Source organism: Orussus abietinus, unplaced genomic scaffold (genome assembly GCF_000612105.2).
Source record: "Orussus abietinus isolate OABI.00-Male unplaced genomic scaffold, Oabi_2.0 scaffold498, whole genome shotgun sequence".
In the NCBI taxonomy this organism is placed as follows: domain Eukaryota; kingdom Metazoa; phylum Arthropoda; class Insecta; order Hymenoptera; family Orussidae; genus Orussus; species Orussus abietinus.
In genome coordinates, this window is record NW_019394649.1 from 13,997 (window position 1) to 39,176 (window position 25,180).

Consider the following 25,180-nt stretch of genomic DNA (forward strand, 5'->3'; position numbering starts at 1 on the left):
ATGAGGAACTGATGAGGCTATTGTGGTTCTTTTTTTAGTTGAAGCTTCCAAAATGATGTCCATAAAGCTGGCATTGCCACGTTAGCACAATTCAATAAAATTTCTTGCGGAATTTATTGCTAATTTATTGCTACTTTATTGCGCACAAAAAAAATGTATTGCTCTTGTGTATATTCCAAAATGGGCTGTTCCGGGAGTAAGGACAAGCTGAAATGAAGTTGTTTTGAAGTAGGGTTTTTTTTTAAATTTTATGACAAGATGGGACTGATTAAAAACGAGGAACTGATGAGGCTATTGTGGTTCTATTTTCAGTTGAAGCTTCCAAAATGGGCTGTTTCGGGAGTAAGGACAAGCTGAGTAAGGAAGACATGGACTTCCTCAAGTCACACACGAGATACGACGAAGCTACCATCAAGGAGTGGTACAAAGGGTTCAAAGTGAGTATCACTTTAATTCAAGTTGATACGAAGAAAATTAACCTTCTCCAGAGGTACCTCCAAGAATTTCCTTCTGTTAGGAATCGTAGTTATCCGATTTCAGGACTTAACCCTTTCGTTACCTTGGACGAGATATCTCGCGACCCAATACTGGCCGATTAACGCTTTTGACGAGATATCTCGCGACCCGATACTGGCCGATCAACGCTTTTGACGATATATCTCGCGACCCGGTATAAATGATTAATAACGTCGATTTGTTTCGACCCTTATTATTTTTCCCCCAAAAGGAAATCGAAGTGCTCCATCTCCCTGGTTATATTCCCCCAACTTGTAAATCAAACGTGCTATCGTGATACTTTAACATGGCCACTTAATCAGGAAACTCGGTAGAGTTTCGCGGGAAATGCTAACACATTCATGTACACGTTGACACACGCCTGAAACTCTGACATTTCTAAACCAACCGTTTGCAATACTTTCACATATCCATATTTTTATCACTTACTATTCTCCCCCAGAAAAAGGTAACCGTTTTGCCTAAAATCGAAATTTCTTATCATACTACTTAAACCTCTAAAATTTCTAAACCAACCGTTTCCAACTCTTTATCATGACCATTTAATTTCTATTATATATTATTTTTCGCCTAAAATGGAACTTAATCGAATTTTCTCATACTGCCTAAAACTGAAATTTTGAAATCAACTATCTGCAATACTTCGACATATCCACATTTCCATCATTTACTATTTGCTCCCAGAAAAAGGGAACCGTTCTGCCTGAAATCGAAATTTCTTATCTTAGTGCCTAAAACTCTAAAATTTCCAAATCAACTATCTGCAATACTTCAACATGTCCACTTCACACATGTTTAATTTCTATTATATATTATTTTCCGCCTAAAATAAAACTTAATCGAAATTTCTCATACTGCCTAAAACTAAAATTTCCAAATCAACTGTCTATAATGCTTCAACATATCCACATTTCCATCATTTACTATTTTCCCCAGAAAAAGGGAAGCGTTCTGCCTAAAATCGAAATTTCTTATCATACTGCCTAAACCTCTAAAATTACTAAACCAACCGTTTGCAACTCTTTATCCTGACCATTTAATTTCTATTATATATTATTTTTCGCCTAAAATGGAACTTAATCGAATTTTCTCATACTGCCTAAAACTGAAATTTTGAAATCAACTATCTGCAATACTTCGACATATCCACATTTCCATCATTTACTATTTGCTCCCAGAAAAAGGGAACCGTTCTGCCTGAAATCGAAATTTCTTATCTTAGTGCCTAAAACTCTAAAATTTCCAAATCAACTATCTGCAATACTTCAACATGTCCACTTCACACATGTTTAATTTCTATTATATATTATTTTCCGCCTAAAATAAAACTTAATCGAAATTTCTCATACTGCCTAAAACTAAAATTTCCAAATCAACCGTCTGCAATGCTTCAACATATCCACATTTCCATCATTTACTATTTTCCCCAGAAAAAGGGGACCGAATCACGAAATCCTCTACGATTCGTCATGTACCTGTAACTAACCGGTTTAATATGTCCGGCTTGTTCCTAATATTTCGAGGTGCCGAGGTCGCCCTCGGACCGCTTCGATTAGCTGCTCGGAATATCAATTGTACCGTATTTGCCGGCAGACATTCGGAGTTACGTCCGGTGTGCAATCGGCCCTGATACGGCGAGGCAATCGGCCGCCTCGAGGCGGCCATACCCGAGCGGATTCTCCGAGAACCCTGACGCCGGCTTTTAACATCCAGCTTTCATAGTGCTCGCCTTTAAAGGCACTCCTTCGGCTGGCAAATGCTAATGGCCCTCTGCATTAGCATTCCCGACATACAATGCCTTCTAACTTAGGTCTCTGGACAAACGGTGTCGCTCCTTCGGCCAGGAATCACTTTTTTATCATCCCCGTGTCCTTCGTTAATGCCTCTTGTATTTGTGACTTAGCCTCTCCTCTAACTCGTATACTTCCATCAATTATTGAGAAGCTGCCGGAGAAAAATAAGAGCCTTAAGATGGGTTGAATGAGTCATAGATAGAACTGTCCGAAACTTTGACACATGACTCGTGATCAAACGGTGTCGCTCCTTCGGCCAGGAATCACTTTTTTATCATCCCCGTGTCCTTCGTTAATGCCTCTTGTATTTGTGACTTAGCCTCTCCTCTAACTCGTATACTTTTATCAATTATTGAGAAACTGCACGGAGAAAAATAAGAGCCTTAAGATGGAATGATAGAGTCATTATAGATAGAACTGTCCGAAACTTTGACACATGACTCGTGATCAAACGGTGTCGCTCCTTCGGCCAGGAATCATTTTTTTATCGTCCCCGTGTCCTTCGTTAATGTCCCTCGTATTTGTGTCTTAACCTCTCCTGTAACTCGTATACTTCCATCAATTATTGAGAAACTACACGGAGAAAAATAAGAGCCTTAAGATGGAATGAAAGAGTCATTATAGATAGAACTGTCCGAAACTTTGACACATGACTCGTGATCAAACGGTGTCGCTCTCCTTCGGCCAGGAATCATTTTTTTATCGTCCCCGTGTCCTTCGTTAATGTCCCTCGTATTTGTGACTTAACCTCTCCTGTAACTCGTATACTTCCATCAATTATTGAGAAACTACACGGAGAAAAGTAAGAGCCTTAAGATGGGATGAAAGAGTCATTATAGATAGATCTGTCCGAAACTTTGACACATGACTCGTGATCAATCGGTGTCGCTCCTTCGGCCAGGAATAATTTTTTTATCGTCCTCGTGTCCTTCGTTAACACTTTAACGACCGCTCACACAACATGTGTGTGATAGATAGTGTGATAGATAGAAGGGCGGTCGTTAAAGTGTTAATGCCTCTTGTATTTGTGACTTAGCCTCTCCTCTAACTCGTATACTTCCCTCAATTATTGAGAAACTACACGGAGAAAAATAAGAGCCTTATGATGGGATGAAAGAGTCATTATAGATAGAACTGTCCGAAACTTTGACACATGACTCGTGATCAAACGGTGTCGCTCCTTCGGCCAGGAATCATTTTTTTATCGTCCCCGTGTCCTTCGTTAATGTCCCTCGTATTTGTGATTTAGCCTCTGCTCATGAATTAAAATGACGTTATTGTTGAATGTACAATAAAATTGCACGTTGCTTAATGCTTTCGGTTATCGAAGCTGGAAATTTATGAAAAAAGGAGTTGCATGCAACACTTACCAAGTTAATTTTTCGTGGTCGATAATGGTAATTGTAATTTGTGTATTATAACTTTCAGAGAGGATGTATAAGGAATAATAAAGCCCTTCGAATTTGCGCGAAAAACGTTAATATTTGCAATCCAAATATTGACGCGCTTCGAATTCGGAGTTGTTAAAAGTCGCAGTAATAATGTGAACGGAAATTAGAGTTTTACGACGCGTTATACTTATTCATAAATCTATTCGGGTGACTCGTTAAGCACTCTTTTCCAGCGATTTGCGCACGCACGAAGACCACTCGTAAAATCTTTAATTTATGCATTAAAACCGGAGTTCATTTAAATATTTAAGGCGATCGCGCGCTGGAATATTCGCTGATTCAGACGAGGAATTCTGAAGGGTTCGGTTGGAAAAATGAGGGCAGATTTCACCCTTGGACTTAATTCGAAAAACCTCTTCATATTCAATTCGAAAAACCTCCTCGTAAAGGCGACCCCATATGTACGGAGATTCTCGTCGCGCAATTGAAATCTCTCTGCGAAAATATTTCATCTCGATATGTTTGTCTTTGCTTTTAATTTCCATTTTCGTATGACCTGTCTTGCATCGAACTTTTAAATCTAATTACGCATTTTAAGGTGAAGTGAAACACGTCAAGGAACTTCGACGTCGGTAGAAAAGATTTTTCTAAATACCTACGTTTGTTTTTATATTAGCCGCTGTGTCGAATTATATTGAGTATTGTACTAAATGTATTAATTCCAATCAAAATTAATTGTTTTTCGCTCCGCCAAGAATGGAGTATTACTTCAAAATTTTAACGAGCTACTTAAATGAAAACTATTTAATTTTAGACAAAGATAGAGAGTTTCGTTTTTCTCATTTACTCCAGAGTGGAGAGAGTTAATTACCCGGCAGAGAAGGGTTGAAACGACAGCTTAAGCCGGAATAAACAGGAACTTAAGCCCGATGCTAGAAATCTCCTTCCTTAATGAAATGGTTTCCTGTAAATGGAGATTGTTTACAGGTGCAGTTATGTGAAAGTAAATTTAAAATTGAAATACAAGCTTTTTGGATAAAACAGAGGCATTTCATTATCCCGGTTTTCAACGGTATTTTGCAAAATCCTACATGTAATGCGACTTTATGATCTTGTGTAAGTAAATTTAAAATTGGAACGCAAGCTTTTTGGAAAAAAAAAAGAGGCATTTCATTCTCCCGGTTGTTATTGGTATTTTGCAAAATCCTACATGAAATGCGACTTTATGACTGTGAAAGTAAATTTGAAATTGGTATACAAGTTTTTTGGAAAAAAAAGAGGCATTTCATTATCCCGGTTTTCATCGGTATTTTGCAAAATCCTACGGTTGCCTCTAAGGCTCCTAAGGCTCCTAAGATGACAACCTTAGTTGCCGTATGTTGCCTTGCAATAGGGTTACGATTACCACAATAGTGGTTTTCCTCCTCATTCTTTTTTTTCCGTGAAGCATTTACATTCATTGAAACATATCATTTATAAAGACTGATAAAATATCCGTTTTTTAACAAATTTATCCAGTAAATTAATCATAAGTTGCTTAACTAATTCCCCTAGTGGAATATATTTATGCGTGCCCACACAACGAACACTCACACAAAAAGCTCAAATATACCAATTCTTGAAAGACAGAGCACGACTATACATCCTAAACACTTTGCAAATTCGCATTTGGTTATCTCATTCAATCCATGGCAATTACATTTTCTCATTAGGGCAGAAAGAAAGGGTTAGGTGTACAAGGGTACAAAATGAATGTCCTTCTCGGACGCCACGAAAGAATAAATGATCCGACAAGGAGAAGTGCTTGAATCGACAGCTTTAATTACAACGAACGTGAATTTATCCCTTTACGAGGAATTTCCTTTCTTAATTTTCGAAATGGTTTTCCAGAGCTGCCCCCTTAACCCTTTCGCTACTAAGAGCGCCTAAAGGCGCCCAACGTTTGGTCCAATATTGCCTGCACGGTCAGACGAATTTCGCCCGTATGTCGAAATGGCTCCGTGTTCAAAGGGTTAAAAAGTTGTTGGTATATCGTAAGAATTGTATCCATCGCACCGGATACCCGACGTGTCTTTGAAAGCAGAGACTATTGGAATGCCGATTTTTTTAAAGTTTATTAGGTGAATTCCTGATTTTCAATTCATTTGTTCATGGTTATGTAGTGGGAGCTGCATCGATTATACGAGATATCGGAATTTCTAGGAATTACGTAAACTTTAATTTTCCCAGGAATTATATAAACTTTAATTTTCTAGGAATTATATAAACATTAATCCTGTGAATTTCTGGTCTAAACCCTTTGGCTACTAAGAGCGCCTAAAGGCGCCCGACGTTTGGTCCAATATTGCCTGCACGGTCAGACGAATTTCGCCCGTATATCGAAATGGCTCCGTGTTCAAAGGGTTAACGGCAAAGTATATTCGATATGTGCGGATTTTCAATGCAGAAAGGTCCAACTGCCAATTTCGATTTCTATCGACATTTCGCAAAGTCAAAGGTATAACGCGGATTTAGAGCTGCGCCATAAGGGGATTTCATGGGAACGAGCCTGAGGATTTCCGATATTTCGTATCCTTATACAATCCTAGGATCGTACCTCGGCGGTGTCCCTGTTCAACTTCTCCGCCTCCTTGAATATTCGTCCATTCATCGTACGCGACCCGGAATAAAAATGCTAGGACCATTTGTATCCCGAAAGGGATGCTGCAAGAAATTCGCTTCCTTTCGCCTCTCTGTGCCTTCCACGGCCATTGTTAGGCCGATGCTCAACTATTCAAACAGAAATACCGCGTGCATACAGCTCACGTTCACAGAAAGATTATAAATATTTTTAAGTGTTACGGAAGAAATCCGCAGATTTAATAGATTCAACGGGTTAAAGGTAATAAATAACTATCTGTAATCATTACGGATTTGAGGAACGAAAGCTTTATCGTAACGCTTACGGAAATAATCTGCTGTCCTTGTTTCAATGTATAAAATCTGTACATCTTACAGATTTTTTTTATATAGAAATACTGAGTTGCAACAATGACGAAAGAATTGTTCCTATAATTACGGTGTGAACACGTGTAACGTGTAAGGGGGAAATGGTGGAGGGAAACTTATGTGAGGAATGGACCCCCAAATTGATTTTCCGAGTCTTGTTTCATTGTAGGGCTCTCCGACAATGCCTCGAGGTCTGCGAGGGAATTTTTCCTTTCAGGCCTCATAAGTGATTTTCGTCAATTCTGCGTCCAATTTATCGGAACGTATGCCCTCGGTCGGCGCTTTGTTACTGCAGAGAGGAGATCGATTATTACGGAGGTGAGGAACTCCGCGTAAAATTGAGTTGGGAATTATTCAAGAAATAACTGCCCAAAGCGGTGTACGTAAGTGAAACTTAAGGTAAAGTGAAACCCATCTCAAATCAGTCAGCTCGAATAAGACACTTTTTTTTTTTAAGGGTATTGGATTGAACTGGGTGAAACTTTGACACATGACTCGTGAGCGCCTAGGAATTATCCTGACACTTTGAAAATTTTGATTTTTGAACAAAAATTGTTTCACTTAGATCAGACCAGAAACAAATTGGCTCGGGCTCTCGCATTTCGATCCGTATCCAATTATTGAAGGCTGTAATATGAGAAACAAAAGTGTCAGGACAATTGTACGACAATTTAGAACACGCTGGTAATCGAGAAACTCGCATTTGAACGGGATAAAGGCAAAAAAAGTGTCTTATTCGTTGCTATGCAAAACGATGGTAATCTGAGGGAGCGGAGTGAAGATTTACTTGACACGGAAATCACAGATGGCGCAGGGGGTCCCTGTGCAGTCAGTTAGGGCCGCAGAAATCATGAATTCGGAGGATTTCTAGTTTTACTCCGATTTCTTTATAATTATTGTACGAGGACAACAGGTGGAGTATGCCATTTAGTACAATACCTAAATTAATTCGGCACAGCTGTCACTATTAAAACGAATGTTGGCAACGTAGGTATTTAAGAAAAATCTTTTTTGCCGACGCCGATCAAGTTCCTCGACGAGTTTCACTTCACCTTAAGGGGACGTTCCCTTTAAAACATATAAAGGTGATAGTGCTACTTTAAAAGAAGAAAAACTATAATTTAACTATAAAACTATAATAATAATATATAATAAAACTATAAAAAACAATAATTGAAAAGGAGAAAAATGTACGTTGTGGAAAAGTAACTTCGAACACTTCTCATTTTTAATACACATTAAATATTATTTATCATATTACTCTTTCTCCCTTCAATTCTGCACTTTCGTTTATTATTTTCTGTATTACAAAGAACATGTATGAATACTTTTCAAGCATCTCTAATCTCGTAGATTTTAAAAAATTGGGATAATTAAAATAGTGGGTTTGGGCGGAATGATAAATTTAATTAAATGAACTGCATAATTTTTGTAACATTTTTTAAGAGTTTCTACGTTAATATTTGTATTTGTTATAGCAGATGGAAATATTTCGGAGCGTAAACTGAGTCAGGCACATCTTTTGCAGGCAATCAGCTAAAAGTTCTTTCTAGTTTTCAAAAAGTCCTGATAAAGCTTCCTGGAACGAGACACCCTTTTTTGTCCTTCGCTCTGGATTATGGACTTCATCCTTGTCTGTTCCATTTATCCCAGTTTCAGTAGTTGCCTTCTATCGTGTATTTTCTTTTTCTACCTTGTTCAAATTCCTATCTTCTATCAGAACAATTTGAAAGAGAGAGTGTACTTCATTGAAACCTTTACATAAAGTATATTCAATGTAATCATTTCTATCGTGCGTTGGCAATATGCAGGATAGGAACTTATTTTGCCACTTTTTCTTTCGAACCCATATAAATGTTCCCAGTCCACTTCATATTTAACCCTTTGCACTCCGATGTCCCCTTTGAGGAGACATTTTAAGTCTAAATGGGATAGCGTGGAGTGCAAAGGGTTAAGCACTGGAATTAACCCTAGTAGCACAAAATATTTGTCCTATATTTTCTATATATTTAACGAATATCGTACATTTTGTAAATATTTAGCAAACATGTTGAAATATTAACAAAATATTTACTTCAGAATATTATTTTCATAATATTTGTATAATATTAGCTCCATGTGATTCATAATATCTTTCTTACAGATATACAAAACATTTCGTTTCATTTTAATATAAGTATTTTTTTTAATATCTGCCGAATACATTATAAGCGTTTTAAAAATATTTAAAATCAAACTCGCACGTTTTGCTTCCATAATGAAATAGCGGAACGAAAATATTGCAAAAATTTCTCGTGTTTTTTCGATACCAAATGAAGTGTCCGATAATAGTCGTAAAGTAAAAAATGTATTTTTATTACATGTTCATAAATTAAAAAATATAATTTCTCTATATGTTTATAAATTATTGCAGCTGAATATGTCATTGAGATTTTCAACAAATATTTCAGATATCTTCGAATGAAATCTTAAAAAATCTGTCGTTTGAGATATTTAACAAAGATTACAAACAAATATTTAGAAATTATTCTATGCTACTAGGGAAGGGGCTTGGTTGGTTATGAAATGTGTTTCACTTAATGTAAGTGAAAGAGATAATGAAAAGGTATAGAGATTATTTTCTTGCAGAACTGTCTTATTTGTCGTTTTCCAAAGATTTTAACGTAATAAAGTTAATTGAATTAATTTAATTGATTAATTTTAACGCTTGAAATCACTTGGCAAATCAGCTGGAAGTGGCAAGCATAAATCAGTGGAAATCGTTGGAAATCAATACTGTCACAATTGTAAGGCCAAACGTCATTTGTTACCAAATCGCATAGTTGCTTATCATATGAAATCATAGGCAATCGGTAATCAAAGAAAGAAATATATTTTACTGATTTCCAAGTGAACATCTCCTCGACACTCATCTTCTTGGTAAAGTTTATTTTAGTAGATGAGAAAATATCGCTTTCAACGATCCTTAACCCTAAGGAAGTACTTCATCCGTATTTTTATATCCATTTTATTGCAAAAGACCCACAACCCACGTGTAATCGCTTCATCGTTCGTTTTTAGGGGTTAACGCGTTTCCCGGAGAAAAAACAATATCCCGACACGAGGAATCCTCTGCTGGGCGTTATCGCAGTGTAGGGGTGCTTAACCCGAGTCCGCACGCGTCCCTTATCAGCCGCCCCTTTGCGAGGTCGCAGACTCTCACCACGGAAAGATATAAAGCGAAGGGTAGACATACTTACTACAATATGAACTCCGTCAATATGAATTTTACATCTCGGTCAGACATAGATATGACTCGGGATCGTATCATAAGCTTCATTACTCTTGACTGTCATGCAAACGTTGAGGGACAGGAATGAAAACGATTTAAACGGCCGCAAGTGGTCTATAGAGTGAGCCTTAAACTAAGGTAAAAAGTCATCACCGGTCTGGCTAATAAGTTTTCGTTTAAAAAAGATCACAAGGAAAATTTCAGTTTCTGTCATTTAACCTTCATCCTTTCCTCAATTTACACATCGTTTCCTGTCATCGGGTTCAAATGGACCAATGGTAATAAAATGTGAATATACTAGTACAACCGTAAATTTATTCATATATCTATTATTTAATTAATCGAAAACGTAGGATGAAAGAAGTACAAAAACCTTAACCCGAATCTGCACGCGTCCCTTATCAGCCGCCCCTTTGCGAGGTCGCAGACTCTCACCAGGGAAAGAAATAAAGCGAAGGGTAGACATACTTACTACAATATGAACTCCGTCAATATGAACTTTACGTCTCGGCCAGGCATGGATATGACTCGAGATTGTATCACAAGCTTTATTACTCCTGACTGTCATGCAAACGTTGAGGGACGTGAATAAAAACGATTGAAACGGTCGCAAGTGAAGCATAAACCAAGGTAAAAAGTCTTCACCGGTCTGGATAATAAGTTTTCATTTAAAAAAGATCACAACAAAAGCCTTCAGTTTCTGTCATTTAGCCTTCATCCTTTCCACAATTTTCACATCGTTTCGTTTAAAAAAGATCAGAAGAAAAACTTTAGTTCCTGTCATTTAGCCTTCATCCTTTCCTCAATTTTCACATCGTCCCCTGTCATCGGGTCCAAATGGACCAATAGTAAAAAATGCGAATATCTAGTACAACCGTAAATTTACTCATATAGTTATTATTTTGTTAATTGACAACGTAACATGAAAGAAACACAAAAGCTTAACCCGAATATGCGTGCGTCCCTTATCGGGCCCCCCTTTGCGAGGTCGCAGATTCTCACCACGGAAAGAAATATAAAGTGGAGGGTTCGCACGAGTGGCGATATCAATCGCATCTCTCAAGCCGCGGGCGGAAACTCAGGGAGGAACGAAAGAGGCGGAAGAGACGGGGATAGACGCAAGAGAAGAGTCGGCGCGCCTATAAAGAAAATTATCTGCCGTGATAGGTGCAGGCGGCTCTCTTTCCCGGTATCGACTCGATCGCGGCGATATCACCATACCGCCTCTTCCGCGATCAATATGCTCCCTCCGACGCCCCTCTGGACCTCCGAGGGAACCCCGAGGGAACCCCATCGACCCCTTCGACCCCTTCGACCTCGACCTGGGGCTTAACGGCCCTCCGCCCACTCAGGGCATCCTCTTTCTCCTCGACCTCCCTCCAACCTTCTCTACCTTCCCCACCTTCTCAGTCTCCCTTTCGCGGAAAAGTCTGCAGAGCTTCCCTGGATGTCGTTTCGACGAAAGATGCAGCGACGGATCCAGCGGGGGAAATAACGAGCAACTTACAAGGAAACATTCCCAAGTGTCCGCCCCCGATCTTATTGATTTCCATATATGTTGAAGAACACCAAAATCTAAGAGACACGTGTTTTTTTATATCTGCAATGGTCCACATTTAAGGGGCGAAACAACCCCCCAAAGTTTGGCGAAAATTCAGTTTTTATAATAATTTTCGTAGAAACAGTGGAGGGATTTCGACGAAACTTGGTATAAACGTATTCCGTATAAGGACGGTGAAAACACAACATTGTCCAGCAATGCTAGTTAGTTGCAAGTTTCATCGAAATCCCTCCATTACTTCTACGAAAATTGTTATAAAAATCGAATTTTCGCCAAACTTTGGGGGGTTGTTTCACCCCTTAAATGTGGACCATTGCAGATATAAAAAAACACGTGTCTCTTAGATTTTTGTGTTCTTCAACATATATGGAAATCAATAAGATCGGGAGCGGACACTTGGGAATATTTCCTTGTTAGGATGATATGTAAGAGTTAGCCTATACATNTCTATATATTTAACGAATATCGTACGTTTTGTAAATATTTAGCAGACATTTGAAATATTAACAAAATATTTACTTCAGAATATTATTTTCATAATATTTGTATAATATTAGCTCCATGTGATTCATAATATCTTTCTTACAGATATACAAAACATTTCGTTTCATTTTGATATAAGTATTTTTTTTAATATCTGCCGAATACATTATAAGCGTTTTAAAAATATTTAAAATCAAACTCGCACGTTTTGCTTCCATAATGAAATAGCGGAACGAAAATATTACAAAAATTTCTCGTGTTTTTTGATACCAAATGAAGTGTCCGATAATAGTCGTGAAGTAAAAAATGGTGATAATATTCTAAAGTAAACGTTTTGCAAATATTTCAAAAGTCTGGTAAATATTTACAAAATATACGATATTCGTTAAATATATAGAAAATATAGGACAAATATTTTGTGCTACCAGGGTATAGAGCAATTTTAATTGATCTACCTCGATTAAATTTCTCGGCGCCTTTCATATACTCTTAACGCCCTTGGATTTATCCGACATGTCTGATCGGGGATTGACGGAATTTCGTATTCTTCCAGAGTATAAGGGGATAGGGATAATTGCCCTCCCGTGGGACGGGAAGATTTATCGCGGCAGGAATTCCTTATGACGTAATGCGCATGCGTCGCATAATAATTGGAAGGGTGATGCTGCTCCTTCCGAGGTTATGTATGGACTTAATGTTTAAGGGTGTGCCAAAGTTCTAACTTTCTTTTGCTTTTTTATTTATTTATCCGCGGGCATTGAGGAAATCTATCTTCGGAATGTTTGCACCTGTAACTCATAACCTTCTACTGGCTTTCTGGCGAGTTTCGAAAAGAAAAAAATGGTCGATTTGATGAAATTTAATTTGACGGGGGGAAGGGGTATAATTGTAACGCAGTGCAATTGTAACATGGGTTATGGGTATGTCAGATACTTGTGCGACAAGGTGGCAATGTTGATCTCGTCCCTAGTAGCATAATATATTTCTATATATTTAACGAATATCGTGCACATTGTAAATATTTANATATATTCAAATTAAGTCTACGAGACATCTTAAAAAATCTGTCGCCTGAGATATTTAGCAAGGATTAGAAAAAATATTTAGAAATTAATCTGTGCTACTAGGGATTGCGTACCAGAGGCATGAAATGGTAATTGTGTCTTCATATGGAAGAGGTGATAACGTGTCAGCCACGAAGCAACCGATACTGCATTTCTTAGAATAGTTGTAACCCATTACGAAGCTGATGCGACGTAATCGTAAATCGTTCCTTAATGGTAGTAGGTCGTAATACGCCATACACGGCGCAATAATGATTCGCTTCTTAGTAGTAGTAGCAATACCGCGTTAGGTTGCAGCGACAGTAGTAGTGGTAAATTACGTGTCAGACGACTCAACGGTAATTTCTCCTTAATGGTTAGCATTATGTTACCAAGCAATCGACTAAATACGGTATAATAAATATGTAAGGGAATGGGATTTTTCTTCGATTTTTTCTTGTAGGAATTTCTTAAATCTCACGACTACGTTAGGTATAGGTATGAAGTGTGCAATGGCGGTCATGAATGCCTCCCCTGGAGATACGGCATCGCTTGTGCAGGATGGGAGGGCATTGATGTCTCCCAGTGTACATTTATAACACAAGTGTACAAATATATAAGGGAATGTGATTTTTCTTCGATTTTTTCTTGTAGGGATTTCTAAAATCTCACAATTACATTAGGTATAGGTATGAAGTGTGCAATGGCGGTCATGAATGCCTCCCCTGCAGATACGGCATCGCTTGTGGAGGATGGGAAGGCATTGATGTCTCCCAGTGTACATTTATGACACAAGTGTACAAATATGTAAGGGAATGTGATTTTTCTTCGATTTTTTCTTGTAGGGATTTCTAAAATCTCACGACTACATTAGGTATAGGTACGAAGTGTGCAATGGCGGTCGTGAATGCCTCCCCTGCAGATACGGCATCGCTTGTGCAGGATGGGAGGGCATTGATGTCTCCCAGTGTACATTTACATATATATTAGATTTTCAATACTGGAGGGCACAAGTGGACTAATGAAGAAATTGTTTATTAATATTTTCAAATCTGTCAAATATCAGGGTACTTTACCTGGCATTTTAGTGTTTTACTTGACATTATTTATATCGGAATTTGTGATAGTACGTATATGAAATATAGGAAATTATTTTACACGTATATTATTGGTCACGTTTTAGATTTATGTAAGTTATATTTCTGGATATCTAGGTACGTAATAATTTTATAGGCCATCGGCAGTGCTGGAGTAATAAATGACAGACACTAAGCTAGAATAGTCAGGTCTGTAATTAGACTGATTAAGAAAATGAAATTGCCGTTTAAGTTCCTCTAGGATGATAAGCCGGTCTCTAGTAATAAGCGGCGATAACGCGAAAGCCGCGACGCAGCAATTCCACGTCCCATCCCTAGTAGCACGAAATATTTGTCCTATATTTCCTATATATTTAATGAATATAGTACATTTTGTAAATATTTAGCAGACATTTGAAATATTTGCAAATCGTTTTCTTTAGGATATTATCTTTATAACATTTGTATAATATTACCTCCGTGTGTATTCACAATATTTTTCTAACGGATATACGAAACATTTCGTTTCATTTGAATATGAGTATTTTTTAAATATTATCTGCCGAATACATTATATACGTTTTAAAAAGATTTAAAATCAAAATCACACGTTTTGCTCCCATTATGAAATAGCGGAACGAAAGTATTACAAAAATTTCTCGTCTTTTTTGATACCAAATGAAGTGTCCGATTACAGTCATGAAGTAAACAATGTATTTGTATTATGTTAATAAGTTAAAAAATATTTCTCTATATGTTTATGAATTATTGAAACTAAATATGTTACGAGATTTTCAATAAATATTTCAAATATCTTCGAATGAAATATCCGAGAAATTATATTAAATCTTAAAAATCTGTCGCTTGAGATATTTAGCAAAGATTACAAAGAAATATTTAGAACTTATTCTATGCTACTAGGGTTAGTTCGAATAATCGTAGTCTATTAGTCTGCTGATGCAGATTGACCATTAATCATTTCCTGATGGTAACGCAGCATAATGCGTAAGCCATGGTTCATTAATGATTACCTCCTTAGTAGTGGGTGCAATATTACCTTACCTTGCAGCAGCAATAGCAATGATGTATTACGCAGCAGACAACGTATTGATGCTTTATCGTTCAGACCGATTTGACATCCTTGCTATCCTAGGATTTGAATCATGGTAAACGCCAATCGAGCACCTGAGGTATATACTTCTAGCATATGATGATGATTGGTGCTCGTCAAATAAAATATTGTTTTCAAATTTTGTTTCTAATTTTTCTTTTATTCGTTCCGATATAATTTTTAATATTTATCTTCGGTTTGAGGAAGCAGAGAATCTTGTACATGCAACATACGTGAAACCAAATGTACTGTGACATTTGGCAGAAAGATTTTAGCTGGGACTTTTATGTAATGAATGTTCCGCCATGTTTGATAGAAATAATTGATTCGAGCTTTTCATAGAAAGGGAGCAATTTCTGCTATTTTTGTAATTAATTGAATGAAGATAAATGTATTTGGCTAAATTTTTGTACACCGATGTGTGTTTGAGGTGATATATTATCTCAGTAATATGATAACAAAGAGATGTGAAACTCAAAAAATCTCCTAGGTTCATGTTTTTTTATACTCTTACTGATTTCAGAGTGCCATCCTGCGCAATCAGGGTTAATTTTACTTTTTCTCTTCAATACCTAGAATTACTCTTCGTTTTAGCAGCGAAGCTCACAAGACACTTTTTTTTTTATTTTATTACTCTCAATTGCGCTTATCTCAATTACTAAAATATTTTAAATTGCTGTCAGACCTTCCTGATGCTTTCGTTTCACACATTAGGGCTCTTCAAGAATTGTATCAAAATATGAGAGCACGACCCCATTTTGGTTCTGGTCTAGGCTAAGTAAGAAATTTTTGTTTGAAAATTAAAATTTTGAAAATGCTAGTTCGATGGACTACTCGTCAGAAAAAGTGCCTTATTCACATCGACTGGTTTCAGGGGTGGTTTCACATCACCTTAACAGTTAAATATAATAAAATACCCGTTTCTAATTATTTAGTTATTAAAAATAATAGGTGAAGTAAGGAAACGATTTACTCGTAATACGCCTGAACGGGTCGCGAAGAGAAATTTACATCAAAATTTTGTGTGTGAATTTTTTTTATCGTGCTCGTATGGAAACTCGTTACTACCTTTAAGGTACGTTCAGAGGTAACTGCATGACAATTTATTCTCTGATAGTAGAAATGGTCTGATAGCGGACAGAAGCTGCGCCAGAATGGCCAGTTCTGTGACTGCAATAACTTATCGGCTTACGTAGTAACTTACGGCTTATCTTGGACTAGAGGCACCGAAACTGTAATTCGATTTCTAGTAGTATCCCTAGTAGTACAATATATTTCTATTATATTATCTTTATANTTTTTATTATATTTTACAAATTAAAAATATAATTTCGATAAATGTTTCTAAATAATTAAAACTAAATATGTCATTGAGATTTTCAACAAATATTTTAGATATATTCGAATGAAATGTACGAGACATCTTAAAGAATCTGTCGCTTCAGATATTTAAAACAAATATTTAGAAATTATTCTGTGCTACTAGGGTATGAGATGATAACTAGTCAGCCATGGAGCAACAATGCATTCCTGAGTTGAAATAATTGTAGTTTATTACCCTGTTAATCAAATGCGATTCTAAATCGTTTTCGCAGTAGTAACAGATAAATATGTCAGACAGAGCACCTTAAATCTTGCTTCTAACATTGTTCCTGTAGTATCATATCACGTTATACTCGACATAGTTGCATGTTTTGCAAAGATGATGAAGGTTTGCCCTAACAATGGCACTGTGATAGTTGATGTAGATTTCTTTTGTTTAGCCGATTTAGCCTTTATTTAGCTAAAGAAATATAACTTCATGGAATTTTTGAAAGTATACCAATTTCACCAATTGTAATGAAAATAGTTGAACGACGGCACGAGAAATGAAAACTGTAAAAAGCAACTTTTTTGTAAATTAGTGAAATCGATCAGACAGAGCACCTTAAATTTTGCTTCTAACATTGTTCCTGTAGTATCATATCACGTTATACTCGACATAGTTGCATGTTTTGCAAAGATGACGAAGATTTGCCCTAACAATGGCACTGTGATAGTTGATGTACATTTCTTTTGTTTAGCCGATTTAGCCTTTATTTAGCTAAATAAATATAACTTCATGGAATTTTTGGAAGTATACCAATTTCAACAGTTGTAATGAAAATAGTTGAACGACGGTACGAGAAATGAAAATTGTAAAAAGCAACTTTTTTGAATATTAGTGAAATCGAGAGGTACTTTGTTTGAGGATCTTTTTTTTCTTTTTTTACCTTTGAGACGGTACTAGAATATCGATATAAATGGTTACATAAAATATGCTAGTTTACGCTTTTCACGTGTTTAGTAATATTTGCAAATCAATTGTAGATCTACATGTTGCGTACAACGTAAAGGTGTGAAAGTAATTCGTTCCGCAGTAGTAATGCACGGTAACACGTCAGCCGTCTCGCAACAATACGGTGCTCATCAGTGAAGTAATTGCAGGAGCTATTACACTACGGGTGCATTACGACTATAATTTGGTCAATTGTAGTGGCAGGTCGCAATGCGTCACACTCTGAGCAACAATGATTCATTATATAGAGATAGCAGCAGGTCGTTTTGCAATACCGTTTGCATAGCCAAAGTGGCTTTTTAACATGGGATTGTTCCACTCTTTGTACATATAGTATTTCATTAATGCGTATTCCTCCTATCTAAAAAAACTAGGGCTATTTAAAAATTATTTGTATCCCATTTTCTTGTACCTATTCCATTTAGCTTTTCACAAAAAACTACTTAACTTTCGATTCAAGTCCAACATCTCAGAAATTATTTACATCTCGTCCTTGATTCCCGCCTCGGGATTCACTTTTTCGTAAAGAAATTTCGTGAAAATTGTTTTTATTGAGTTTATCGATTATCAGAGTGTTCCGAATTGTCATAAAATTGTCCCGATCCTTTCGTTTCTCATATCTGAGCCTTCGATAATTGTATATTGATCGAAATATGAGAGCTCGACGCCATTTTGGTTCTGGTCTGGGTTAAGTTAAAAAATTTCTTCCAAAAATCCAAATTTTTAATGTGTCAGGACAATTCTTAGATGATCATGTGTCAAAGTTTCGGACAGTTTGGTCCAATACCCTTAAGGGCGCTCACCACTCCAGCGATTTTGCAGGGCCTCACGGGGACAACGATTCCGAACGTATTTCTAAACCGATCGAGCTTAACGAGTACTCATATCGAAGATGAAACGTTGACCCGTGTTTGTATGGGAGCGATTTTCGATAAGTGGTCATTTTCATATAAAAAAGTGCAACGACATAATTTCAATGCCCTTTTACCTAGGAAGGAGGTGCTCGATCGAAAATCCCTTCCATATAAACACAGGTCAACATTTTATCTTTAAATCGAGCACTCGTTGAGCTCGATCGGTTGAGAAATACGCTCAAAATCGTTGTCCCCGTGGAGCACCTTTTTCAGGATTTTCGAGTTTCTCGCGAGGAATTTTGGCATTCCTTGGCAACCGTTGCCGACTCTAGGCGGAGCGTCCAACTGACGAGTGCGGGCGGCCGTGTGTCACACACATTTCGGCGCCTAGTCCAGAGGCGTCCAGCCGTTGCGTGAGTCCTATACGTGCAAAATAAGCACACATTTTTCGCCCGTTGCTAAACATCGCCCATTATGCGTCGCGTCTTCCTCATCCGAGCGAGAAAGTACGTTTTGGTTACCTCCCACCGAATTCGATGCTAATGCTATCTAGCGGTGGAAGTCATCGTCCCCACTTTGGTGGTGAACGCCGTTAAGCGAAAAGTGTTGTATTCGAATCGACTGATTTGAAGGGGGTCTCACTTCACCTTAATATCTCAAAGCTCATCTCTCTCATTTTTTAACACCGTCGCGGTATTCAATTTCCCGCGAAAACCCCTGCTCTTGGAAGCAATTGCCAACATTCCTTGCCCACTGTCCCAACACTGTGAATAGTCCACAGCAATCGCCGTGGATAGATTCCAAGAGGAGATTTGCATGCCCTCCGCCTAAAAGATCGGCAGGTGAGAAGCGGACCAGGCTTCGAAGGATCCAAACTTCCAGTCAACAGGACCGAGCCCATCGATCCGACCATTGTCCTCCATCCGCCGTCGGTCTCGATGTCATGCCTGAATAATGCATATCGACGTCGAATTTAATGGCCCACTTAGTGCCGCGCTCGTTGCGCCTCGACTAGAAAATAGAATTCCCAACTCTGAGTCGAGAGTCGACCATCGAAAATGGTCTGGTCGTTGGGGTTACGATTATTAAGGTGAAGTGAAAACTCCCCTCGAATCAGTCAATTCGAATAAGACACTTTTTTAAAGAGAATTGCCCCACACTATCCGCAACTTTAACGCATGACTCTGAGCACCTAAGGATTATCCTGACACTTTCAAAATTTTAATTTCTAAAAACAATGTTTTTTTCTTCGGCTTAATGTATAATGTCGGTCAAATTTCTCGTTGAAACCCCTTTAAACCAGTTAATTCGAATAAGATACTTTTTTAAAGAGAATTGCCCCACACTATCCGCAACTTTAACGCATGACTCTGAGCACCTAAGGATTATCCTGACACTTTCAACATTTTAATTTCTAAAAACAATTTTTTTTTCTTCAGCTAAATGTATAATGTCGGTCAAATTTTTCGTTGAAACCCCTTTAAACCAGTCAATTAGAATAAGACACTTTTTTAAAGAGAATTGCCCCGCACTATCCGCAACTTTAACGCATGACTCTGAGCACCTAAGGATTATCCTGACACTTTCAACATTTTAATTTCTAAAAACAATTTTTTTTTCTTCAGCTAAATGTATAATGTCGGTCAAATTTTTCGTTGAAACCCCTTTAAACCAGTCAATTAGAATAAGACACTTTTTTTAAAGAGAATTGCCCCACACTATCCGCAACTTTAACGCATGACTCTGAGCACCTAAGGATTATCCTGACACTCAAAATTTTAATTTCTAAAAACAATTTCTTTTCTTCGGCTACACTAGAACCAAAGTGACGTCGAGCTCTCGTATTTCGATCAATGTACAATTATTGACGATTCTGATGTGAAGAACGATACTGCTATAACAATTCTACAACAATTTAGGACACTTTAGTAATCGAGATGCTCGCATTTGAACAGATAAAGGTAAAAAAAGTGTTTTACGAGCTTCTATGCTAGACCGAAGGTAATTGAGGACTCGGTGAGAAAATTTAGTTGGCATTGAAATCACAGATGGCGCAGGAGGCACTCTGTAGTCGATTAGCGCCTAAAAAATCGGAAATTGAGAGGATTTCTGAAGTTTTACTTTGATTCTTTAACAATAATTTTGCGGAAACGACATATGGAGTATATCATTTAGTATGTGCTGTACTTTAGAAATTTGCGACTTGAAAAATCGATTTCGGGATGGTCTTATCCGTCATGAAGATCTTCCACGATCGCGTAGATACTCATTCAAAATGTCTGCAAGCTTCGTAAAAGCAGATTTTACTCGAGTTTCGGTAAACCCGAACTGGTGCAAGTGATGGCAAATGTTTACTATGGACGTGCATAAATATACACTATACCCCTCAAATGTCCCCTCAATGCACACTAAATAATTTATGCATCGTTATGCGTTTCATGTTCGCACGGTAAACGTAGATATAGCTAATCATCAAACACGGCATTTTCGGAATATGGGGTAATAACGGTTTATGCTTGCGTACGGTATTGTTAAATAATGTTTATATATCTCGAGGTGAAAATGTTGACAATGCGGCTGTTAAGTGAGTAATGTTAAGCGAATGGCGGATCGATCGGGTGTTCTGTCATAAAACTTGGGCTTTACGTGCTTGCAGTAAATGTTTAATAACTGTTGAGGGTATTGTTAATTTTTTTTGTTCATATGTTGGGTGACTTTATTCTGTCGGAGTTCCCATTTTCAGTGCAATCGTGTAAATACGGCTCCTTAAAGGCGTAATTTCAAATGAATGTATGAATTTCTTGGTTTGAAATGTTTACTAACCCGTTTTGTTTTTGTTAAATTTAACGCTAGTGTTCATAAATTGTTTTAGTACATTCCATGGCATGTTGAACTCATCTTGATACGTTATATTTTTTATGAAAAATTGAAAGAATATAGTAATTTTTCAGAAATTGTTTTTAAATGTATAGAAATAATCTATATTTAGCAGTTTATGTATTTCATTTTTGAACGTATGTGTATATGTTATGTTCGATCACTTGTCATAAACGTTTCGCGGCATCTTTTTTATACAGATTTTTCATCATATCAGATTTTTATCGTCAAGATTTTCTTTGTTAAACTTTTAATTCTACCGATTGCAAATTTTCATAAGAACAAAAAATTGGTAATAAATATCTGGATCTTGATTTTTCATATCACTACAATGAAGCTATGTAATTAAAATCATCGCAGAATATAAAATTAAAAATATTAATAGTATAATTTTACTTCGAGGGATATAAACTGTATGAAATAATAAATTCAAGAAATGCTGACGTCACATTGCAGCAGTGGTAATAACATAATTAATAACTGACATTTAATGTCCCGAATGCATTTCCCTTCGAAATGTGCCACCGCGAGTAATTATCTTAATATAGTTCCCCCACTGTAATTACAATAATTGTAACACTATTAAATGGATTTGCGATTTCGTACCGGTAATGCAATTGCTGTTAAGTACACGGTTCAAGTCCAATTACAGCAGGTAGATTTCGCTGGATTATGAGGACTGTAATTTAAATGAAACGAATGACGACAATCCCCGCGAAAATGTGCAATTACAAGTAGCAATTATTGGGAGATTGCAAGTGGCAAATATGGTCCCTAATTGAAACTGTAATTAATTTGCGGAAGCGGTGGATGCGCACGAGTGACCTCATCCCATAGATCATTTTGCAAAACATAAACGAACAAATGAGACATGATATGCAACTATTATTTTCTACAATATCAATCCTCTACAACATACAGCACCAACCAAATGTTTCTAAAAAATGAACACTAACAAATACGTTTTATTTTTCAACTTATAAATGAATGCTCAATTTTGCAATGGCACGTATTTCACCCCGTTCAATAAAATTTATGAAAAAACACATTGTTCGTTATAAAATTGTGGTCTTATAGATTTTTTTGCAATAACTTACAACAATTGGAAGAAATGTCTGATAGGGATGTTATGACTAAAAAGAATACGCATTGTTTAAATGGAACAATCCTCTAATACAAATATAATAACATGTCGGATGATTTTCCTTTATAGTTTATATCAGCGGCATGCAAAAGTTTCAGTCCTTTCCAAAATTTTCTTTTATAATTGATTAAATTGTGCCATTTTTATAGAAAATTTCGAAATTGGTCTGGATGTCATTAGAATACATCGCGACGTAAAAGAAGACTAACTTCTACATACTGCAAATAATACTAAAAATGCGCTTCCTTTAGTTCTATTGTACTGAAAGTAATGAATACATTTTTTTTTTTCACGAAAAAGGAATGAGGGGAATTCGGTCAGGATTGTTCGGTGACATTCTTCAGGGGGATGTACAACAGAAATACATTTCGAATCTGCAATAAGACAGTCACAAGTGACAAATGACAGGGGTTGTAAGAGCCGAGGGTACCTTGCAAAGCTCGTAAGGGAAAAATTGCTTCCCCTGTGTAGACTTTCCTTCGATATTCTCACTTTTATGATCTGTTAAGGGAATATATCGCCCTCGAGCCCCCCGATGGGAAGTTCCTTCAAAATTGCGGCTGGAAAATATCTTCTGACCCCAAATCGATAAATCATAAATCCCAGCGACTGCGCGCATAGATTCCACTAGGATTTCTCTCGTTTTATAAATCCCTGGACGGTGTATAAAATTTCAGATCTTCGGTAGTAAAGTAGACTCCCTCATTAATGCGCCTCCACCTTTAACAATTTTTTCCGTTTCATTTTACATGAAGTAATATTTTCAAAACGTAAATCCTAACGCTTCTGACACTACGAGTTTTTATTTCTATATTTATAAGCATGCCAGATTTCGAACTTGCAGTCGGAACGACTTCTTTTCTTTTCTTGAATTTTCCTCCAGGAGGTTTCGCTCTAAAATATTCATTGTCGAGTACGCAAGCATCTTCGGTACATCCAGTACACCAGTACACCAGATTGTGAATATTTTAAGACGAGATCTTCTCCACGGGAATTTAAAGTGGAGTATAAAATGGAGTTACCGTAAATGCGTCACGAATTTCGTTAGGAACACGATATCTTGTTTGCTTTGAAGTACACGTTTTTAAATTTTAGATCTTTACTATTTACTTTTTGATTAAATTTTTACTTCTTGACAAAGCCTCTGCAGTTTCTTTTTCTTCTGGGTCGTGAACGAAATTATGATTAAACAACAGAGTCGTTCAACTTTATGCCCTCGTTTTCCATTTGAAGTAATCCTATGTATTCGCCCATAAGTTCGTTATCCTTGTTTTTCTTTTTTTTTTTAATGTATCACAGTTGCATGCTTCGATGAAATTTGTTTACAAAATTGTAGTATTATTTGGTCTGTACATTTGGCCTGTTATTTGGTTTGGTTTGTAACGTTACTCCGCGAAACTGAAAAAATCAATCATTTGCGCTTATGTTACCACTCGAGTATTCAAAATGACGTCACCACCAAACAGGGTATATATGAATTTTAATTTATAGACGTCGATTAAACTTCTCAGCGCCTTTCATATCATCTTAAAGGACATAATAATCATTTATCAATATTGTTTCGTCGCTAGAATTTCGGAATAATTTTAATTTAGCGGCGTTGATTGAACTTCTCAGCGTCTTTCATATCATCTTAAGAGTCATAATAATCATTTTTTAATATCATTTTGTCGTTGAAATTTCAGAATAAATTTAAATTATCGAACTTCTCAACTTCTTTGATATTATCTTAAGGGTCATAATAATCATTTTTCAATATCGTTTTGTCGCTGAAATTTCGGAATAAATTTAATTTATTGAACTTCTCAGCGCCTTTCATATCATCTTAAGTAACATAATAATCATTTACCAATATTGTTTCATCGCTGAAATTTCCGACTAATTTTAAATTATCGAACTTCTCAGCGCCTTTCATATCAACTTAAAGGACAATAATAATCATTTATCAATATTGTTTCGTCGCTAAAATTTCGGAATAATTTTAATTTATGGACGTCGATTGAACTTCTCAGCGCCTTTCATATCATGTTAAGGAACATAATAATCATTTTTCAATATCGTTTCATCGCTGAAAATTTGGAATAATTTTAAATTATCGATCTTCTCAGCGTCTTTCATATCAATTTAAGGGACATAATAATCATTTTTCAATATCATTTCGTCGCTGAAGTTTCGGAATAAATTTAATTTATCGAACTTCTCAGCGTCTTTCATATCATCGGTACATGGTAACCTTTTTTCAACATCGTTTCATCGGTGAAATTTCGGAATAATTTCATTAGGTTCTACTGCAGGGCATTGATCACTCATTCGAAACTAACCCTGATAGAGTCCCCTGGGAAGGGCGGGAACGTCAGCGAATTATCGCCTCTTGCCTCTCACCTACGGAATTCGAGAAGATACCTCAAGACTTCTGGGTTTACGTGCTATTGGCACTGGTCAGAAATCAAACGACCCGGGGGGAGGTTCTTCGTGGTCCGAATAGTTCCTTTCGAATCCCCTCGGACTTCCCTCTCGAGGATGCTCGTGGCAGAACCACGCAAGAGGGTTTCGTGATTTAGGGATTCCACTGTCGCCCTCGCCGGGAATTTATTCTTTCGATTTGTCCTTCCCGAATCGGTCGAAGGGAGACGAAGTGAAAAAATATCGGTGGCGTCGACGGACTTTTGGCAGAACGTTCGGAAGATTTATTGACCAGTCCCCAAACTATTTATCCTATACTTTCTATATATTTAACGAATATCCTACATTTTGT

At 36.9% G+C, this 25,180-nt stretch overlaps 1 protein-coding gene across 1 annotated transcript in view; it reads left to right on the forward strand.

The window, feature by feature from the left end:
* The first annotated feature begins 314 nt into the window (after positions 1-314).
* The window catches only part of LOC105698961 (neuronal calcium sensor 2), a 39,574-nt gene continuing 14,708 nt past the window's right edge, over positions 315-25,180 (forward strand). The window contains exon 1 of the mRNA XM_023432934.1: positions 315-437. Within this exon, the coding sequence (XP_023288702.1) occupies positions 327-437 (111 nt within the window). The 5' untranslated portion in view covers positions 315-326. The remainder of the gene's footprint in view (positions 438-25,180) is intronic.